Source organism: Squalius cephalus, assembly GCF_949319135.1.
Source record: "Squalius cephalus genome assembly, chromosome: 18".
In the NCBI taxonomy this organism is placed as follows: Eukaryota; Metazoa; Chordata; class Actinopteri; order Cypriniformes; family Leuciscidae; genus Squalius; species Squalius cephalus.
This window is the reverse complement of record NC_137139.1, coordinates 17,514,440-17,533,468: the sequence shown is the minus strand read 5'-3', so window position 1 is coordinate 17,533,468 and position 19,029 is coordinate 17,514,440. Positions and strand designations below refer to the sequence as shown.

The following is a 19,029-nucleotide window of genomic DNA, read 5'->3' as shown; positions in this document are numbered from 1 at the left end:
CTCTCACACACACACACACACACACACACACACACACACACACACACACACACACACGTGCTGCCTTAAACACAGAAGGGTGATTATTTCTTATAACGGGTAGGAATTCCAATTTAAAGGATTTCTAAAACACTCTTCTTATTGTGAAGGTGCCTCATCTTAGTTGGCCAATTTACACAGCCAGAGGTTTTCTTTTAAAACACTGCACCAATCCAAGAACAATCACTGCTAATCTAAATATATCAAAAGGCTACAGATTCCTCTACAACTTGATATCAAACCAGTTGACCTTATTAAACTAATTAGCTCAATTAGAAAACAAAAGCCTCCCCTCTGAACCCCTGGTTCTTTTGTTGTGCCATGATTCCAAACACAAGGGGAAGGAGGGAAACTGGCACATTGGTTCACTATTGCTGAGAAAAGAACAAATATTATTTTAACTCATTAGCATAAACAAATGAGGGCAGCAGCCTCGTTAAGGCGTTAGTGGCTCGTTAGTGCCACAGCTGAGCCACCTGCCTGATCACCCGCTCCTGTTTGAGGGACCAGCTCGGTAACAATCACGGCCTATTATTCAGCACGGCTCATTTTGCATTTACAATTGAGGTTTAATTAATTGATCTCGTTTGGTGTCTGGTTTTATCCCTACTATATTAGGAGATGTAAGAAGTAATGTGATGCGAGGAGAAAGATGAACTGTCAAGAGTATTTTGATACGAATATAAAGAACATTGTGATTATATGAAATACAGTGATCAGAAGAGTATCGTAACAAAAAGAAAAGAGTGATGAGATGTAAAGAGCATTGTGATATGACGTGTATTGTGATGAGGTGATGAGTCAGTACTTCCAGTACATCAGAACTGAGATATGTGTGAAGGAATGTGATGAGTACTGCGATAAGATCTGAGGAGTAAAATATTGATGTGATGAGTATTATGAAAAGATGGGAGGAGTAATTGTAAGGTGTTGTAAGGAAAGTTGTGATACGATGTAAAGTTTTTGATAAGATGTGAGGAGTAATGTAATGATGTGATGAGTACTGTGATCAAATGTTTTGTGATTACTTATCACATTTTAATGTCAAGATGTGATGAGTATTGATAAAATGTGAAAATGAATGTGATGAGTACTGTGATCAAATGCAAGTAATGCAGTGATGTGCACTGTGTGCATAAAATGATGGGACGAGTATTGTGAAAAATGTGAGGAATTATGTGAGTAGAGTGAGTATGAGTATTGTGATAGTCACTAGTATAATCACACCAGAAAGCAGCTAAAGGGTCATTGCAAATAATGTTTATACAAAAACAGGATAAGCAAATAAAGAAGTGTTTTAAGAGCATGATTAAAAACAAGGTTATTAAAAAAAGTCTAAAACTAGCACTGTGCAGATACTATAACAGTACCACCTCCCCTCCATAACATCAGAGGCAGATGTTTTACTGCTATACGGCATCACTAATGCTAACCTAGTTTATCTCACTCACAAACACAATCCGTCCAGTACTAGCCTGACTCCATCTAGTGACGGCTTCCTTACTATAATAAAATGTGTATTGTACTGAATAAGCACTGTGCCATTGTTTGTCCGACTGTTTGCACTGTATTTTATTTCCTTTTTATTTTAAACTGTTTTAATTATTATTATTTCTTTTGATTATTTTAATTGCTTCTATGAAAAGCACTTTGAATTACCATTGTGTATGATATGTGCTATATAAATAAACTTACTGTGGTGATGTGATGAGTATTGTTATAAAATGTAAATTTAAGAAGTAATGTGATGAGTACTGTGATGATGTGATGAGTACTGTGATAAAATGTGTGGAGTAATGTGATGGTGTAATGAGTACTGTGATAAAATGTGAGGAGTAATGTGATGTGAGGAGTACTGTGATAAAATGTGAGGAGTAATGTGATAAAATGTGAGGAGTAATGTGATGTGATGAGTACTGTGATAAATTGTGAGTAACGTGATGTGAGGAGTACTGTGATGATGTGATTAGTAATGTGATAAAATGTGAGGAGTAATGTGATGGTGTGAGGAGTACTGTGATAAAATGTGAGGAGTAATGTGATGTGAGGAGTACTGTGATGATATGATGAGTACTGTGATAAAATGTGAGGAGTAATGTGATGGTGTGATGAGTACTGTGATAAAATGTGAGGAGTAATGTGATGGTGTGAGGAGTACTGTGATAAAATGTGTGGAGTAATGTGATGGTGTAATGAGTACTGTGATAAAATGTGAGGAGTAATGTGATGGTGTGAGGAGTACTGTGATAAAATGTGAGGAGTAATGTGATGGTGTGAGGAGTACTGTGATAAAATGTGAGGAGTACTGTGATAAATTGTGAGTAACGTGATGTGAGGAGTAATGTGATGATGTGATTAGTACTGTGATAAAATGTGAGAAGTAATGTGATGGTGTGAGGAGTACTGTGATGATGTGATGAGTACTGTGATAAAATGTGAGGAGTAATGTGATGTGATGAGTACTGTGATAAATTGTGAGTAACGTGATGTGAGGAGTAATGTGATGATGTGATGAGTACTGTGATAAAATGTGAGGAGTAATGTGATGGTGTGAGGAGTACTGTGATGGTGTGAGGAGTACTGTGATGATGTGATTAGTACTGTGATAAAATGTGAGGAGTAATGTGATTATGTGATGAGTACTGTGATAAAATGTGAGTAATATGATGTGATGAGCACTGTGATAAAATGTAAGTAGTGATGTGAAAAAATGTCAGGATTAATGTGATTGTGATGATGAGCACTGTGATGAGACATAAGACTATAGCTACATTATTTTCGCTCCCTTTTACTCATAATTTGCAGAGCCTTGCTAGAATTCAGTAGAAGTAAGAGCCTGCATGATTACACCTCAAATGAGTCGTGTTGTAATGGGTGAGAGAAAGAGGTGTCGTGACACATGCAGAAGTTTCTGCTGATGCACAGAAGTTTCTGGCAAGAATGTTCTGTCACAGTGTAAAACGCAAATAGCTGTGTCATGACCTTACACTATATAATGGGTATTATGTCATGTTAATTACTTTTTTTTTATTGAGATGTAATTGTAACATTGGTGAGGGATTAAAAGGAACATTTGAGGGTCTTTTTCTAAAATGTTGTAAGTCATATTCACGTTCCAACCATGTTTAACTTCATTCTGGTCCAATACTCTGATCCAACTCCTGTTCTCACTGGCGAAGGAAATAAAGGAAAGAAAAAAAGAAAGAAAAGAAAGAAAGGGTTGAGGCAGAGGGTCTTTTGGGAATCTAGTGACCAGAAGATAATGTGCAGATGCCAGGATTCCCATATTTTCGTATTCTCATTATGTTTCTAATTAATTCCTAACTCATTATGCTCTCACTGACTAATTTGTACCCACAGCTGATTTGATTAAACCTGTCTCTATGCTAATGAGCACCCCCCCCAACAATTTACAGTTAGATTTAAGCATGCAGGACTCGTCTCAAGTGTTTATGTGTGTGTCAAACAGCTCAAACAATTTAGTCTTCGATACACTGTTCCAAGATGTTCTATTTGACATGTTCTGTTTTGGCTCAATCTGTTCCTTTTTCTCTGTCTCCATATCCCTCCCTCTCTTCCTCTGTCTGATAAGGCTGACTTGTGAGGACAAATGTGTGCGGTTCATCAGCAGAGGTTGAGATTTAACAAATGAAAAAACTGATGAATAAAATCTCTAAACACGAACCATGACAGAAAAAAAATCCAATTAAAACTTCATTTGATGTTCCAAAAACCAGCAGGAAAAAAAGGAATTTCATTTAAATATTTCAGTGATAACTGAGAGAGAGAAATACGGGGGAAGATTTTTTTTAAAGTGAAGAAGCAGTTGACAACATCAGCCCTGCTTCTTACTGTCTTGAAGATTTGAAGATTGTTTCAAAGCTTTCTTCAAGTGCAAAACATTGTGGAGTCTAACAGCCAAAGTTTTAATGCAGGACAAAAATGGTACACACTTCCACACTTAAAGATCTGATCTGTTAGTTGAATGGGTTTAGCGCTGCTGTGTGTGAGTGTGTCTACTCAAGCGTACGCAAGTTGGCAATTTTCAGGCTTTCCATATATGGTTGTTTGACCTACATATTCAGATCAGATACACACACAGGCATATACACACATGCACACACAGGAGAGAAACTGTCCTTTCAAATTACACTCTTATGTTAACTCGCATATATGTGAGTGTGTGCTCACAAACCGGTTTCTCATGGGTTTATGGCATATTTAACACATACTTTTCTGCATGTTTCAACATTCCCAGCATAAATATTTGATGAAAACCCTTTAGATGTAAGTGATGATGTTTAATTAATAGTTATTGGCAAAACAGAGCTTTTTGAACATCTCCTAGAGTTGGCCCTTAGCTTTTTAGTTTCTGATAATATTGATGTGCTGGGTGTTATAGAGACTTTGAGCTGATGAGCATGACTTCTTTAAATATGCTGTCCGATCTCCCGCACAGACTCGTGTGCGCACATACACAACCCGTCTGTTGTAGAATAATAATCATGGCAACTTCCAACACACAACATTTGCAAAGTCATCCCACTGTTTTCCAGGTTGAGATGTCGATTAGTGTGTGCTGGCATGTTCACAATAGTGAAGCTATTTAATAATACACCAAATCATATAAAGCAAGGTGTAAGAAGTGTGTGTTCAGGTGTCTTTTGATGTGTGTGTTTCCAAGGGAGAGAGAGTGTGTTTGATGGAATGATGCAGCGGCGTTCCTTGGGGGAAACAACAAGGCTCTTCTTTCAAACCTGAGAGAACGGGCTAGAGAGTATGAAAAGAGTGAGAGAAAGAGAGTGGGGGTCCTAAATGAATAAATAAAAGCCATAACCAACCTCTAGTGCTGAACAGGAGCACTTTAAGCTTTTTAACAAGAGTGTCACTTCATTAAATATTGACCTCCTGTCTAAAAACTCTCTGCAGGAACACTGTGATGCCTCACTATGACTAGAGGACAGAGAGAAAAAGAGATGAGGAAAGTAAAATAAAGTAAAGAGAGAACCAGAGTTACAAACAGACGGATGGTAGCCAGGATGAAAGTCAGTCATCGTATAAAGACACACTCACAGTCAGTCATAATCTTCGTATGTGTGTATGAGGCACATGTGGGGTAGTGCAGGTGTCTGTACGGCAGATATTTACTTTTTACTAAAGCTATTTACTATTATTATTATTACTGCTACAATAATAATAATACAATATTAAGACTTTTATTATTATTATTGTTATTGTTATTTGCCCATGGGCAAATTTTGGCCATTGGCCTCTATGCATCATCATGGCCTCATCCCCATATATACTGATATTGATATATTGATCTCCTCTCCACCAATAAGCTGGTGTGTGGAAAGCTTTCTGACAGTGGTGCAACCTTAATTTTATGAAGTGACGAGAATACTTTTTGTTCACGTGTGCACCACAACGCATGTGTGTGATGCTGGCGCGGGAGCATCACAATTTACAATGTGAACAGCGTCGGAGAATAACACAGAGAATAAATTGTTGATAAAGTAGTTATTTATGTGTTTTTGCGCACAAAATGTATTCTCGTCACTTCATAACATTAAGGTTGAACCACTATTACGTCCCATGGACTATTTTAATGATATCTTTACTATCTTTGTAAAGTACATGACTACAGGATGGTTTCAAACTATTTTATTTAATATTTTTATTTTATTGAGTTGCCACCACAATTCCTGACAAATCTTGTCACAACTACCATATTTTGGATAGGTTACATAGAGGAAATTTGGAAAGTAGTTCAGGATGAAGACTTTAATTCTGCATGTTTTTATAAATATGAGATGGTGTTAGCAAAACATCAGGACACAGGAAGGAATATTAAGGAATATCCTGACATTGAAGTAATATTTCTTTAAAGATATTGAGGTTTTGGTAAAACAAAGAAAAAAATGAATGAAAAGATACATCCATGTTAAGCCAGCCTGATCTCACGGCAATTTGTACGAATTCTACGAGGTGGCTAATTCGTACGAATGACCTACCCCTGACCCCGCCCCTAAACCTACCCATCACGTGGGTTTAGACAAATCGTACAAATTCGTACGAGTGAAGTCGTACGAATTCGTACGAATTAGCCACTTTTTGATCACTCGTACGAATTGGTCGTGAGATAGCGTTGGTTAAGCACATTGAAATGATAATCTGATCAAATGTTGCTATAGTTTAAAACCTGTTTGGCTCTACCGTGTCTTATCAGTGTTTATTTTATAAAACCTATATTATATTTATTTTAATATCATCCATAATATTTTATATCTCAGATATGCAATGAAAAAAATGCTTGCATACACAATAGTAAAAAATGTCTGTTTACCATTTCCATTACCTGGAGTGCTTGTTCACTCCCCGAATATGTTTGTTTTTTTGCTCCAGTAGATTTTGGGATGAATTCAGTGTGACCTCTCTGGCCTCTTTGACCTGTTGTCACCATGGTGACCGTCCTGTAGCGAGCGCCTCATCAATCAGACGCAGTGACAGCTCATCTGTCCCCGGCAGCGCACTCACCAGGGCCTCCAGCCAGATGTTTGTGCGTCAGGAGAAATGGCTCCTCCGATCAATGGTACGTACGTTCAGGAATAGGAGTTGACACGGTCGTAATAGTGTTCAAGGGCTCAATGCAAGACAAATTATAATGGTTTTAGTTTTTCCATATTCAGATTATTTGTGTATTTCAATCACAACTGCCATGGAGGTTCTCTGATTATGGTTTAGCAGTAGTACTGTACACCTACAATTTAAATGGGCAGAAATTGCACAGCAGCCTAAACAAATAAATTACAGCTCTGACATCAGTCACAAAACCATTTGACTTCTGCTTTGTTTATTATCTTAAAAAAAAAACGAAATAAAAAGGGAGCGATTCAAGAGAAGGTCACACGTCACACCACTGAATTATTGTTTTGTTTTCGAACAAATTGTGAATTTCACCAGGAATCTCCCGGCTGATCCTGACCTGATGCGGTTTTCCGCAGTCTCCGGTTGGGAGAGGAGCGGGGCGCTGCTCCTTTAAGAGGTTTGAATTTGACTTTAAAGTGGGTCACAGTAAAAATATCTTCAACAATTATTCATGCAGCCCTCCCTCTTTTTCTATACCTCCTCGACTCCTCTTTAAAATCTGCATGGTGCTGCAGTGCCGGAGTTGAGAAGCTGGAGAGATGACTCTTTTGTTTTGTCACAGGCGGATCTGATGAAATATTGGTGAAACAAACTGTTTCTTTTGCAGTAAATGTCTGCACTCATCCTGCGATTGCCATCTTGCCCACATCCCGCCTTCTGTGCGAGCAGTTGTTGTTTTTACCATCCACTGTTTTGATGCTGAGACTGTAATAGTGTGTTCTGTCCACATTGGGCACAGCTTTGAGATATGACCCAAATGACGTGCCCCTCGGCCAATTGTGTACCATGTTTCTGCCACGTTCAGGTGGACGGCGTCGAGCATGCTCAGTCGGCGCGGGGCTGTGCGTTCAAGAGCGGCTAAGCATGTGATTAGTGCCGGAGTGAATGGTACAGCACTGCAGCATATGTGAGTCTGTCTCTCTGCTCCCTGTAGGTTTAAACTGAACATCTTCAAATTAGTCAGAGAGAGATCAAAGCAGCCCTCGCCATCCTCATCGAGAGGAAGGCTTTGAACTTCCTCCTCCCTCTCCTGTGTGTATGTGTGAGTACGTGAGAGGGAAAGAGAGCCAGAGAGAAGGGATGAGATGGGATGGTGTGCTGGTATGGAAATGAGTGAAATCTCATGAGTGTGTTTCTGAGAGGTGAGAGAGTTTCTTTTTGATCACGTGTATGTGTGTGTGTGTGTGTTCATGTTCATTCTTGCACAGATTTTATTCTCTGGAATTCATTAATTACTTGGTTTCTTTTTGTTATGATTTCAGCCATTTAATTATTTTGTACCTCCTGTAAAGAGAAACTTGTCAACTACTATCTGCCCTAAATACAGTGTGGTACTTGTATTATTCTCACTTGTAATTCAGCTAAATGTATAAATGTAAAGAAATATATTTATAGGCATGCTTTTAAAGAGCAAAAATAGAAAGCAAAAGATATAGCTCTTTTAATATTATATTATATAGTGGGCCTTTGAAGGTTGCGTTGGACAGTATATATTATTAAGAGAAACTGGGAATGTTGATATAGGTTAACCACATTTATAAATATATGAATAAATCACATTCATTTTGTTGTTCCAGAAGTGTCAAGAACAGTACTTAAATGTATAATTACACTTTAACTGTAACACATTCAAATAGTTTAACCTAATGTTCTTCAATAAAACAATAGGGTTTAAGAAAAAATAATTGATATATTAATAATATTGATTATATTAGTATAATAATTGTATGTCATCCTTTTTTTCTACATAAAATGTATTTAATATTTTGAATGCAGCATTTTTTTTATGTAACTGATGAATTTTTCATTAATGCACAGGACAGTAAAATAAAACAAAAATAAACACAAAATATTCAATCATCTGAAAAATATCTGAATCTGAAATCTAAAAATGAGGACTGTTATGAAAAAGAAAAGCTGTATGTAATGCACAAGACAGATGCTTTTTTAGAATATATTTCGAATAAATGGTTGATATCCATGTACGATCTACCGACCATGTCAGATTCTGATGTTGCAGGGATTCACTTCATATAAGCAACACATTCAGAAACACTCTGCTTGCCTCTGAGACAGATATTTGACATCTACAGGTCACTGAATAGAATAGAGTATCATGAAAAAGTGTGTGTTACATGTTAGTTACCATAAAAACAACCAAGGAATTCACTACGATGGTATATTCGCACCCTCTCTTTTTAACATTTAGGGTGTTTTTGTCTCTGAGCCCGGGTTCATTTCCAATCCTCGCAGTCCCACATTAGAGAAATAATCACATTTATGCAGCTTATTGTATTTTCGTGTTTGCGAAATAGCAAACTGCAGTTAGAAGCTTCGCTCTAATGACCAAAATTAAAATTCCAATGAGAATTCACATGAGGGAGATTGTGCTGCTAATGGAAGCCTTACAATGATCCAAGAGGTTCAAAGAGTGATGAGCAACAACCTCAAGTGAATTTGATGAAGCATTCCCACATCTTACGCATCTCTCGCTTCCTTCAGCCTACACCTGCCTAAACACATATATTTAAAAACTTGATAATTCACACCGAAACCGATTGAACAGTCTCAGTGTCAGTGTCACAGAGATCATTTGACACTCATTTTCTGGGAGTTAATGCAGCTCTTGGCAGCTGCTGCCCCCTTGAGGTCCCTGGACCGCACTGAGGGATCTTCAGTGGGATTCACAGTCCTCCTCAAGTGGCATGTCACCTTGGAGTCGTCTAGCCTGCGGTTGCTGTGGCAACAGGGAGCAGCGGATCAATTGCACCGCGAGCGTGCCAGTACATAACCGAGTCATGTATTGTTTTGTACTGCTAAATATATTTTCCTCTACGGAGGTCGTAGTGTTAACGTTGTCTTTACAAGCTCCATGAAAATCGCTTTTCATTTTAATTTGACCAAATTATGTTTCTTCGGCTTGTAACAATAGCAGAACCCTTTTTGGTGCTAAATAGAACCCTTTTTATAAGGTTTCATAATGAAAGTGTAATGACCTTTTCAAAAATATTTCTTTTCATTAATATTAGTATATTAGCAACTTAATATTATTAATATTATTTTTATATATTATTTATTAATATTGTTTTTTTAGTCCTCTATCTGCCTGATTTTGTATCTCGTTGCCTCTTTTTTCAAACTAAAAAAAGAAAAAGTCATGAAACCAGTTACAGTAAAACCAGTTACGGTCATTTTTAAGAAAGAAATCATTTACCTGTTGAGAGTGTGTTGACATTGTGTAGTTGTATAGCTGAGCTCCAGAAAATCAGTAATGAGGAGGCTTTAACAGTTTCAGATTTGAAAAACAAAAAAGCAGCAGTAAAGAACCCTAAATTCCAACACAAAGAACCATTTCAGCATATTAAAGGTTCTTCAGGACAATATGGTTCTAAATAGAACTCTTACTACGTGTAAAGAACCTTTTTTTAAAGTGTACTTTAGCTTCAACAACTCATTTTCAAGACCAACTGTCTTATTTATCTCTGTGTTCGTGGTGGAAGAGCAGAAAATGTTGTGTTTACCATTCTCCACTAACTGTGATCATGTGACCTATACTTTGAGAATGTCCATTTAGATGAATTATGTTGTCTTCTAAATCATCCTAATACTACTTCTCAACCGAGCGTTTTTGCTTTATTGCTTTTGTTGTTTATGCTGGCATTTGTCATGTATGAATGATGAATTAATGCTTATAAGATCCTTTTGTCAGACTTCTTGGTCCGTGCACCAGTAGTCACCTAGCAACCACCAAATAAAAGCGCGAGCATTCTGTTGCTTGTGCCGTACGTGGTTTCTTGCATTACTGAGCCGAGACATCCCCTCACGCTCATAAACCTGTGTTTGCCATCATTATGGAAATGTGGACGGAAGGTCAGCGGCTATTATATGGCCGAGAGATTATATTCCATTTGCTTTTTACTCTCAGGCCTATTTTTCCCATGCTCTGTGGTTGTGATGTTCAAAGCCGGAGGGTTTGTGCAGCTTTTGTTAGCCTATCTCTTTCGCTCCGTTGGAATCATGCACACACTTAGATATAACATCATACCCGAAATGACTACACATGACTACTTTTTGATGTGAAAAATGGTTTGAAGACACAGACAAAAATGGGAACGCTCTGAAATGTGCCACCTCTTTCACAATAGCCAGGGAGCCCTATAATTTCACGGCGTGTTAGGGCAGAGGCAGGAGACGTCTCTGGCGGGTGTTTGGCTGGAGGGCCCCGGAGCCTGATATCACACGCCGAATGATAACTCTCAGAGAAATGCTCGCCTCTGCTCCAAAAAAAAAAAAAAAAAAAAATCTCCTGCTGATCACACGCTGCTGCCGCCTCGGCAAAGGGAATAGCCTGGAACAAGAGAGATAAAAGAGGTCAGTCTCTTTGTCCACACATCCATCCATCTGTTTATCTGTCTTTTCAAAGCACTAAGCACAACTGCTGTGTGTGCTATGAAGAAACATCAAACAATCTTGTTTTTTATATAAAATCACACGTATTTACACATTTTACCCCCCAGGTAGGTATAGTTTTGTATTTTTGGATATTCCGCATCCCCAGTGCAGTGCGCACATGTAGACAGTCTGTGTATAGGGGTTTTGTTGCAATTAGTATTATTATATTTTAATGATAGTTCTCTTTGTAGTGTGAGGATGCATTTTGAATAGCTAGTGTTTTCACAACACAGTTCAGAATTGTTTTACAGCAGCACCCCCTTGTGTATTATATGAGAAAGCACAGATTGTCCTCTCCATGGATATATTGTTGTTTGGCTTTCAAATCAATACTGAATTTTGAACAGAAATGGCAAATCTGAAATAGATAAGCAGAGAGAATATTCTCCCTCCAACAGCAGCGGTAGCTCGTGTTTAAGTCTGAGTAATGCACAAACAGTTCAGTTAGACTCAGTCTAGGACAAAATCTTAGATTTGATTTATTTTTATGTTAAAAATAACATAACTGAAATAAAATAAAATAATAAAAATATTAATATATAGAATAGTAAAATAATAATAAACTATATAGTAATCTTTAAAAGATTATATCATAATATAAAATTATATAAAAATGTGAATTATATATATATATATATATATATAAAACTAAATTTAATTTAATATAAATCTATATAATAAAATCTATAACAGTAGCCTATCTCAAAATCTGAAACATTTGAAATGTCAAAAAACTAAAATAACAATTGAATAACATTGAAATAACACAGATTAGGATTAAAAGATGAATTATGTAACCCTTTTAAAATCTAATCTTCAGCATTGCTATAAGCTGAATTAACATATTTTAATATCGAAGACGCTTTTTGTAAACAGAATTTAAGGTTTGAAGCTTTATAGTCCCCCGGTAGTCAATAATTTTATCCTTTAAAACTCATCTTTGATCACCAAGATAACATATTTAAACGTTCATTACTGTGAAAATGATTTCTTCATACCTTAAAATACACCAAATACACCCTTGATTTATTTAGTATACAAGGAACCATGAAAATGCAAATCAGCCCCGCCTCCACTCACTCACACCAGCTCAGAATACCTGATCCACTCTGTCAACTTTACTGCACAATGGCATGTGTAAATAATGGTTTAATTCAGCCATATACACTATATTGGCAAAAGTTTTGAGACATCTGCCTTTACATCCACATGAACTTTAATGACATCCCATTCTTAATCCGTAGGGTTTAATATGGAGTTGGCCCACCCTTTGCAGCTATAACAGCTTCAACTCTTCTGGGAAGGCTTTCCACAAGGTTTAGGAGTGTGTTGATGGGAATTTTTTACCATTCTTCTAGAAGCGCATTTGTGAGGTCAGGCACTGATGTTAGACGAGAAGGCCTGGCTTGCCGTCTCCGCTCTAATTCATCCCAAAGGTGTTCTGTCGGGTTGAGGTCAGGACTCTGTGCAGGCCAGTCAAGTTCCTCTACACCAAACTCGCTCATCCATGTCTTTATGGACCTTGCTTTGTGCACTGGTGCGCAGTCATGTTGGAACAGGAAGGGGCCATCCCCAAACTGTTCCCACAAAGTTGGGATCATGAAATTGTCCAACTTTTCTTGGTATGCTGAAGCATTAAGAGTTCCTTTCACTGGAACTAAGGGACCAAGCCCAATCCCTGAAAAACAACCCCACACCATAATCCCTCCTCCAGCAAACTTTACACTTGGCACTCCAGAGAACACGTCTCCACTGCTCTAGAGTCCAGTGCCGGCGTGCTTTACACCACTGCATCCAACGCTTTGCATTGCACTGCACTTGGCTTGGGTGCAGCTATTGGCCAAGGAAACCCATTCCATGAAGCTCTCTACGCACTGTTCTTGAGCAAATCTGAAGGTCACATGAAGTTTGGAGGTCTGTATCTATTGACTCTGCAGAAAGTCGGCGACTTCTGCGCACTGTGCGCCTCAGCATGCGCTGACCCCGCTCTGGGATTTTACGTGGCCTATCACTTCGTGGCTGAGTTGCTGCTTTCACTTTGTTATAATTCCACTAACAGTTGACCGTGGAATATTTATTAGTGAGGAAATTTCACAAATTGACAAATTCAATCACAAATTGAAAAATGCACAGATGGCAAACTATCAAGGTACCACGCTTGAATTCACTGAGCTACTGAGAGCGATGCAATCTTTCACAGATGTTTGTAGAAGCAGTCTGCATGCCTATGTGCTTGATTTTATACAACTGTGGCCATGGAAGTGATTGGAACCGATTAAAAAGAAGTGGAAGAGTGAATTATACAGGCTCGTCTACAAGTCCATGTATCAGAATGGTAATGTGTTTTATGCATTGCTCTACAACGTCAGACACATAACGGTAATTAATATGATCAGCCTTTTTCTTGACTACGTTATCAAATAGCTAATACACTGAAAAAAAATGATTGGTTGAATTTAATTAAAAAATTTATGGTAAGTGAATTCACACAATCACACAATACATTTGAGCTAATTTTCACACAATTTTAGCTACATTTAAACAAATGCATTAAGTTGAACTTAAGCAATTTTAGTTCAACTTAATGCATTTGTTTAAATGTAGCTAAAATCAATTGTGTGCAACCACTTACCATATTTTTTTTTATTAAATTCAACGAATCAAACCATGATCATGTTTGCCATCACAGAGTTAGACAGCTGCCTTGTAAAAATCAGCAGAAACACTTCAGAAACACAGAACAACTCAAAGGCATATTCTGCCCTACAAAGGCAAAAGACCTTAAGTCGCTAGAGTGTGGAACTGAGAAAAATGACTTTAAAGATTTTTAGTTGTCCCGCAAAATTAATTATAGGTAGGACACTGGAAATCTGGCAAATAGATGTTTTAGTAATGGAAATTATATACATAAAAAAATCTTGAGCTCAAACTTGACTTTTGACCACTATTTTAAAGTTACTGTACTCTGCCTTTGTATTGTCAGCAAAAAGTGAGAAGTCATGCCAAGGCAAAAGGCAGTAACTTCCACATTATCAATATTTAGTTGCTGATCACCATTAACAAAATCATTATAGTACACACCTGTATAAAATCTAGTGATCATGGCATTTATTTTGTATGATTTGAAATTATTTATAGCCATCTACTTATTGCTATCCTGTGCTTTGGTTGCATTCTGATGGCATTATTAATACATTTGACATGACAAAATACCTCCTATTAGTCCAGTGTTGACTCGACCGCGTTTAGGGCGGGGCTGAAGCGAAGTTTTGGCACTCTGCCAGCTAGTTTGCCGAGCTTTAATTATTGGTTGTATTCATCTGATACGGCAATGTGTATCGTTTTTCTGTCAACTCTGCATAATCCTTCGCGATCGATATCGCACGTTTGTCGATGGAGCGCGGTTTCAGACCATACTAAATGTTCTGACCGCTCTGAGGACATCAGAAGTTACAGCGACTGATGGCAGCTGTACAAAGTACACAGGCTACACCGTAATTTTAATTTTAATGGACATTAAAACAAAGGCAGATAACCGTACAATCTGGTAGGTAGCATTATTTGATTGAACACCGGCACAGTAACTTCATATTGACGCGCGGCTAAACAAAGGCAGAGTACCGTAACTCTAATTTGAGCGTTCCAAAACAAAGCCAAAGAGCGGTAACTGATGTTACGGTGTTCTGCCTTGGTTTCTCATGGGCTTTTGGAAGTTACTGTTAAGACAAATCATTATTTTCTCGAAAAAAAAACGGAATTGATTCAAGATACTTATCCACATGATAAAGAAGGTCTTGAATGTGCCAAAAATATAAATAACTCATTTTCGACCAAAAACGAAGTTACGGTCTTTTGCCTTTGCACGGCAGTATTGTTCATCATAACATCGTAATATTGTCCATTTAAATCCAAACAGCGACTTTTTTTGGCCGGGCGGTGTATAACATTAACTGCATGCAGGGTGTCTCGAGAGAAGCCAGGTTACCAGGTATATTTTTATGTTGATATAAAAAAATGTGTTTGATTTAGCAATATAGCGGGTGAATTATATGCTTAATAAAAGTCTATGATTGGATCATTATTGCAGTGATTATTATGTTTCAAGCATGTTATACTGTATGATTGACAACAGTTCTTCTAACCCTAATTGATAGATGTGTAGTTTTCATTTCTTAAACAACCATATAGGAAGACATAGCATGGCCATATTCCAGAATGACAATGGCTGAGTTTCCATCCAAACATGAAGCGAATCTTTTCAAAGTTCGCAAAAAAACAAATGCGAATTAGGTGCGTTTTCTTCAAGTTGCTCAGCGGATGGTGGTGGTATTGGTAACCTAGTAACCGGGCAGTGTATAATAGTATAATGATATGTTAAAGCCCGCCCGCAAGTTGGCAGGATTGTATACAACATGTTTGTGACTTGGAGAACAGGGGCGATTTCAAACCGCGTTTTTGAGAGTCTTTAGTAAACTGCAGTTTTAAGGAGAATATAGTGTTGACTGATGAATTTGCACATGGTTTGTCTTTAAGCATATTAAAAACACCACATAGAAATACAACATTTGAATGGATTATCAACATTAAATGGTGTTTTATTGATTTTAATTGTGTATTAATAACTCTAATACTTTATGTTTTCTTTGTTTTGGAATTGTACTTCTCTAAAATGAACACAAGATGGCGGTGCATCATCTTTGCATTAATTGTTTAATAAAGGGATCAATTTCTTCCTTTGATTGGCTCTTTGAATGTTTTATTTTTTTCTAGGAAGAGTTTAAATTAAAACAACTGTTAAATGATAGTTGCAGTTTGATTAATAGGTTTAAAATTAGGCTATATTTTTGTTTCTGTAACACAGATTCCCAAGGCCACCTCATCGTTAAAGAATCAAAGTTGAGATTTTACCAACCTGCAAAGATTTTTTGCCATCTTCACATTTGTTGTAAGTAACCTATCCTTGGATTTTGGCTATAGGTGCTGAAGCTGAATTTTGGCGATGAGATTAATCCCTCACAGCACGTGTTCTCTCTCATTCACTTCCTCCGTGTTCAACAAGAGACGCACGTCAGGTCAGATGCAATTAACATAATTTTGCCTGCACGGTAAAAAGAAAAATATTAGTGTGATGATTTTTGAGCTAGAGAAAACGTTGCCATTTGCATTGCTTAAAATTTGTTGTCTATATTCAAATTAACATCGCGTCCATTTTTGGCTAATCCGGAACTTCTATTGGTTCCCTCAGGTATTTGGTATGGGTTTTAGCTGTAGGCCTATATGAGTAAAATAAGGTCTGTGGTTAAAATTACTTAAAGATCTATTCAATAGTACAGATAAATACTACAGTAAATATTGAATTCTCAGTTTGACTGTGTGCGTAAATGTGTGTCTCTTATAGTAGCTAATGTTAACCACAGATATTTTATTTTTACTATGAAGACCAAAACTTTTTTTTTTTAAATCAGAAATATGCTAATATTGATCCAGTTGTAGGATTTCTAACTGAACCTCTCTAAAATTTGTATTGGAAAACTTTTTGTAGCCATGGTACAATAAATATATATATATATATATATATATATTCAGTGATACAATAGGCCTATTCCTTAAAAGATAGCCTAAATTTGTCACCCAATTAGGGTCACCAAAAAGGTTTAACGTGGCAGAAGAAAAAAAATTACACTATAAAACAAGTTGTTTTGATCATTAGTTAAGATATGTTGTGGCAATACTGCGTTAATTTGGTGTATAACTGATAGATTACAGAACAATACAATGGCTGTTCACTACAATGCGCCTGCCCTGTATTACATTATGCCATCATTTGTTCAGCAGTTATCATTGCTATAGTTGAATTTAGGAGCATGGCAGTTTCTAATCTTCTTAATTAAAACGCCCTCCTGATTGGACAGAGTGATAATCCCGCGGGGCCTCGCGCTTTTACTCACTGGCGTGTAGAACTGCGAGCCAGTCTCAATCTGCCCAGGGCGAGGGCAAGACGCACTGCAAGAACGCGCGCAAGTTCAGACGAGGCGTCTAAAGTGCACACAACATCACTGTCTGCGCGGAAGAGCGTAACGCGAGTGCTCGACGTGATAGGAGAAGAAAGATCTCTATCAAAAAGTGACTTCATTTTCAGCAACAGCCCTTTGGAGGACACCAACGAAAGAAAAGAAAGAAGACAGCGCGAGGAAGCTTTCAAGAGCGCGCTCGAAAGTTTTCCATCCGGTCCGTTTTTTGTTTTCGTTTTATTTCTTTTCTCCAAAATGAATGCCGGCGAAGAAAACTTGCTGAAATCGATCAGCAACGACACCCTGCTGGACCTGACGCAGCGCTACGGACAGTCCGCCTTCGGCTTCGGCGCTGGCCACGGTGCTGGGAGTCCTGCCCGCTTCTCCCTCACACCTGCCGCGGATTTCCTCTCCGGTCAAACGGGAAAGTCAAACGAAAGTGGCGGAGAGCAGACCAGCGACGAAGACGACGGCTTCGACCACCTCGAGTCTCGAAAGAGAGGCGCGGGCTTCGACGACGATAAGCACCCGGGCGCTCTCGCCAAGAAGCCGAAGGAGCAGAGATCTCTCCGGCTGAGCATCAACGCGCGCGAGCGCAGACGCATGCACGACCTCAATGACGCGCTGGACGGCCTGAGGTCTGTGATTCCCTACGCGCACAGTCCGTCCGTGAGAAAACTCTCTAAAATCGCAACTTTGCTTCTTGCAAAAAACTACATCCTAATGCAGGCGCAGGCGCTGGAGGAAATGCGCCGGTTGGTGGCTTATCTAAACCAAGGACAGACTATAACTTCGCCGATTCCCACCTCGCTCGCGCCTTTCGGACAGGCGGCCGTGTATCCGTTTTCGAGCACGGCACTGGCCACCTGCGCGGAGAAATGCAGCTCTTTCTCCGGGACCCCGTCCAGTCTGTTCAAACACTGCAACGACAAGCCTTGACTTCCACGGGCTGAACTCTTCCTGCTTCATCCTTATGTTGGTCTGAATTGGAACGGTTTTGTTGGGAATGAGCTTAGGTCTGATTCAAAAGCCCTACGTGTCTAAATAACTACGATGTGTCATCCTGATTTATTAGATAATACAAAAAATGTTAACTAACTGAGGCACACAGTATTACTGAAATAAGCTTTTAAACCCCTCAGTTTCTAAAGCCTTTCTGCTTTTCCCCCCAAGGATTAAAAATGATTATTTGTGTGAAAAACAAACAAACATAAAGAAATTCTATGTTACTTGCTCACAGCTTGCGGAGGATTTATTTCTTAATTCAAACCTTTTCTCTTCCGTTGTTGGTGAACTATGCAATTTACTGCAATTTCCCACACTACGATAATTTCTTAACCTGCTTGTCAGAAATTAATAAACGGAAGATGAAGTCTCGCCTCCATCAGTGTATTAAAACGGTGTAACATTCTCAGATGTTTGGCCTAAAAACATTTTGTTTTTGTTTTTGCACAATTCACTTGATTGTATTGTACAACTGTGAAGAACTACTTGATCAAGCCTACAAAGCATCTGGTCTCGTTGCGACATGAGTTTCATACTGTATAGCCTATTGTTTATATGTCTTTATAATTAAAACATATATCTATGACCATCTCTGTTTTTTTTTTTTCTCCCAAACTCAATTAATTTTTTGCTACTGCTTTTGTTTCATTTCATAACCATTAAATGATTTAAGTCTGTCACTTATTGATGGTCCTAAATGACCAAAAATGAAAGCTTCAGTGATTGTTATTGGTGTTAGTAAACAGGGCCTAGCACGTGTACGTACCAACACAAAAGTCTGGCACGCTTAGGTTCAATTTATGTAGGCCTATTGAAGGTTTGTGTCACGATTCTAATGTGTATTGAAGTTGTAATAAATGAGACCGGTCTCTGG

At 38.1% G+C, this 19,029-nt stretch overlaps 1 protein-coding gene across 1 annotated transcript; it reads left to right on the top strand.

Moving 5' to 3' along the window:
- The first annotated feature begins 17,099 nt into the window (after positions 1–17,099).
- bhlhe23 (basic helix-loop-helix family, member e23) lies at positions 17,100–18,738 on the top strand. The gene has a single exon (XM_079850088.1). It carries the CDS (start codon positions 17,406–17,408, stop codon positions 18,087–18,089), a length of 684 nt encoding a protein of 227 aa, XP_079706214.1. The 5' UTR covers positions 17,100–17,405; the 3' UTR covers positions 18,090–18,738.
- The last annotated feature ends 291 nt before the right edge of the window (positions 18,739–19,029 follow it).

What these genes read in the sequence shown, in the direction of transcription:
- bhlhe23 (XM_079850088.1), top strand. Translation starts at nt 17,406, where the DNA reads ATGAATGCCGGCGAAGAAAACTTGCTGAAATCGATCAGCAACGACACC.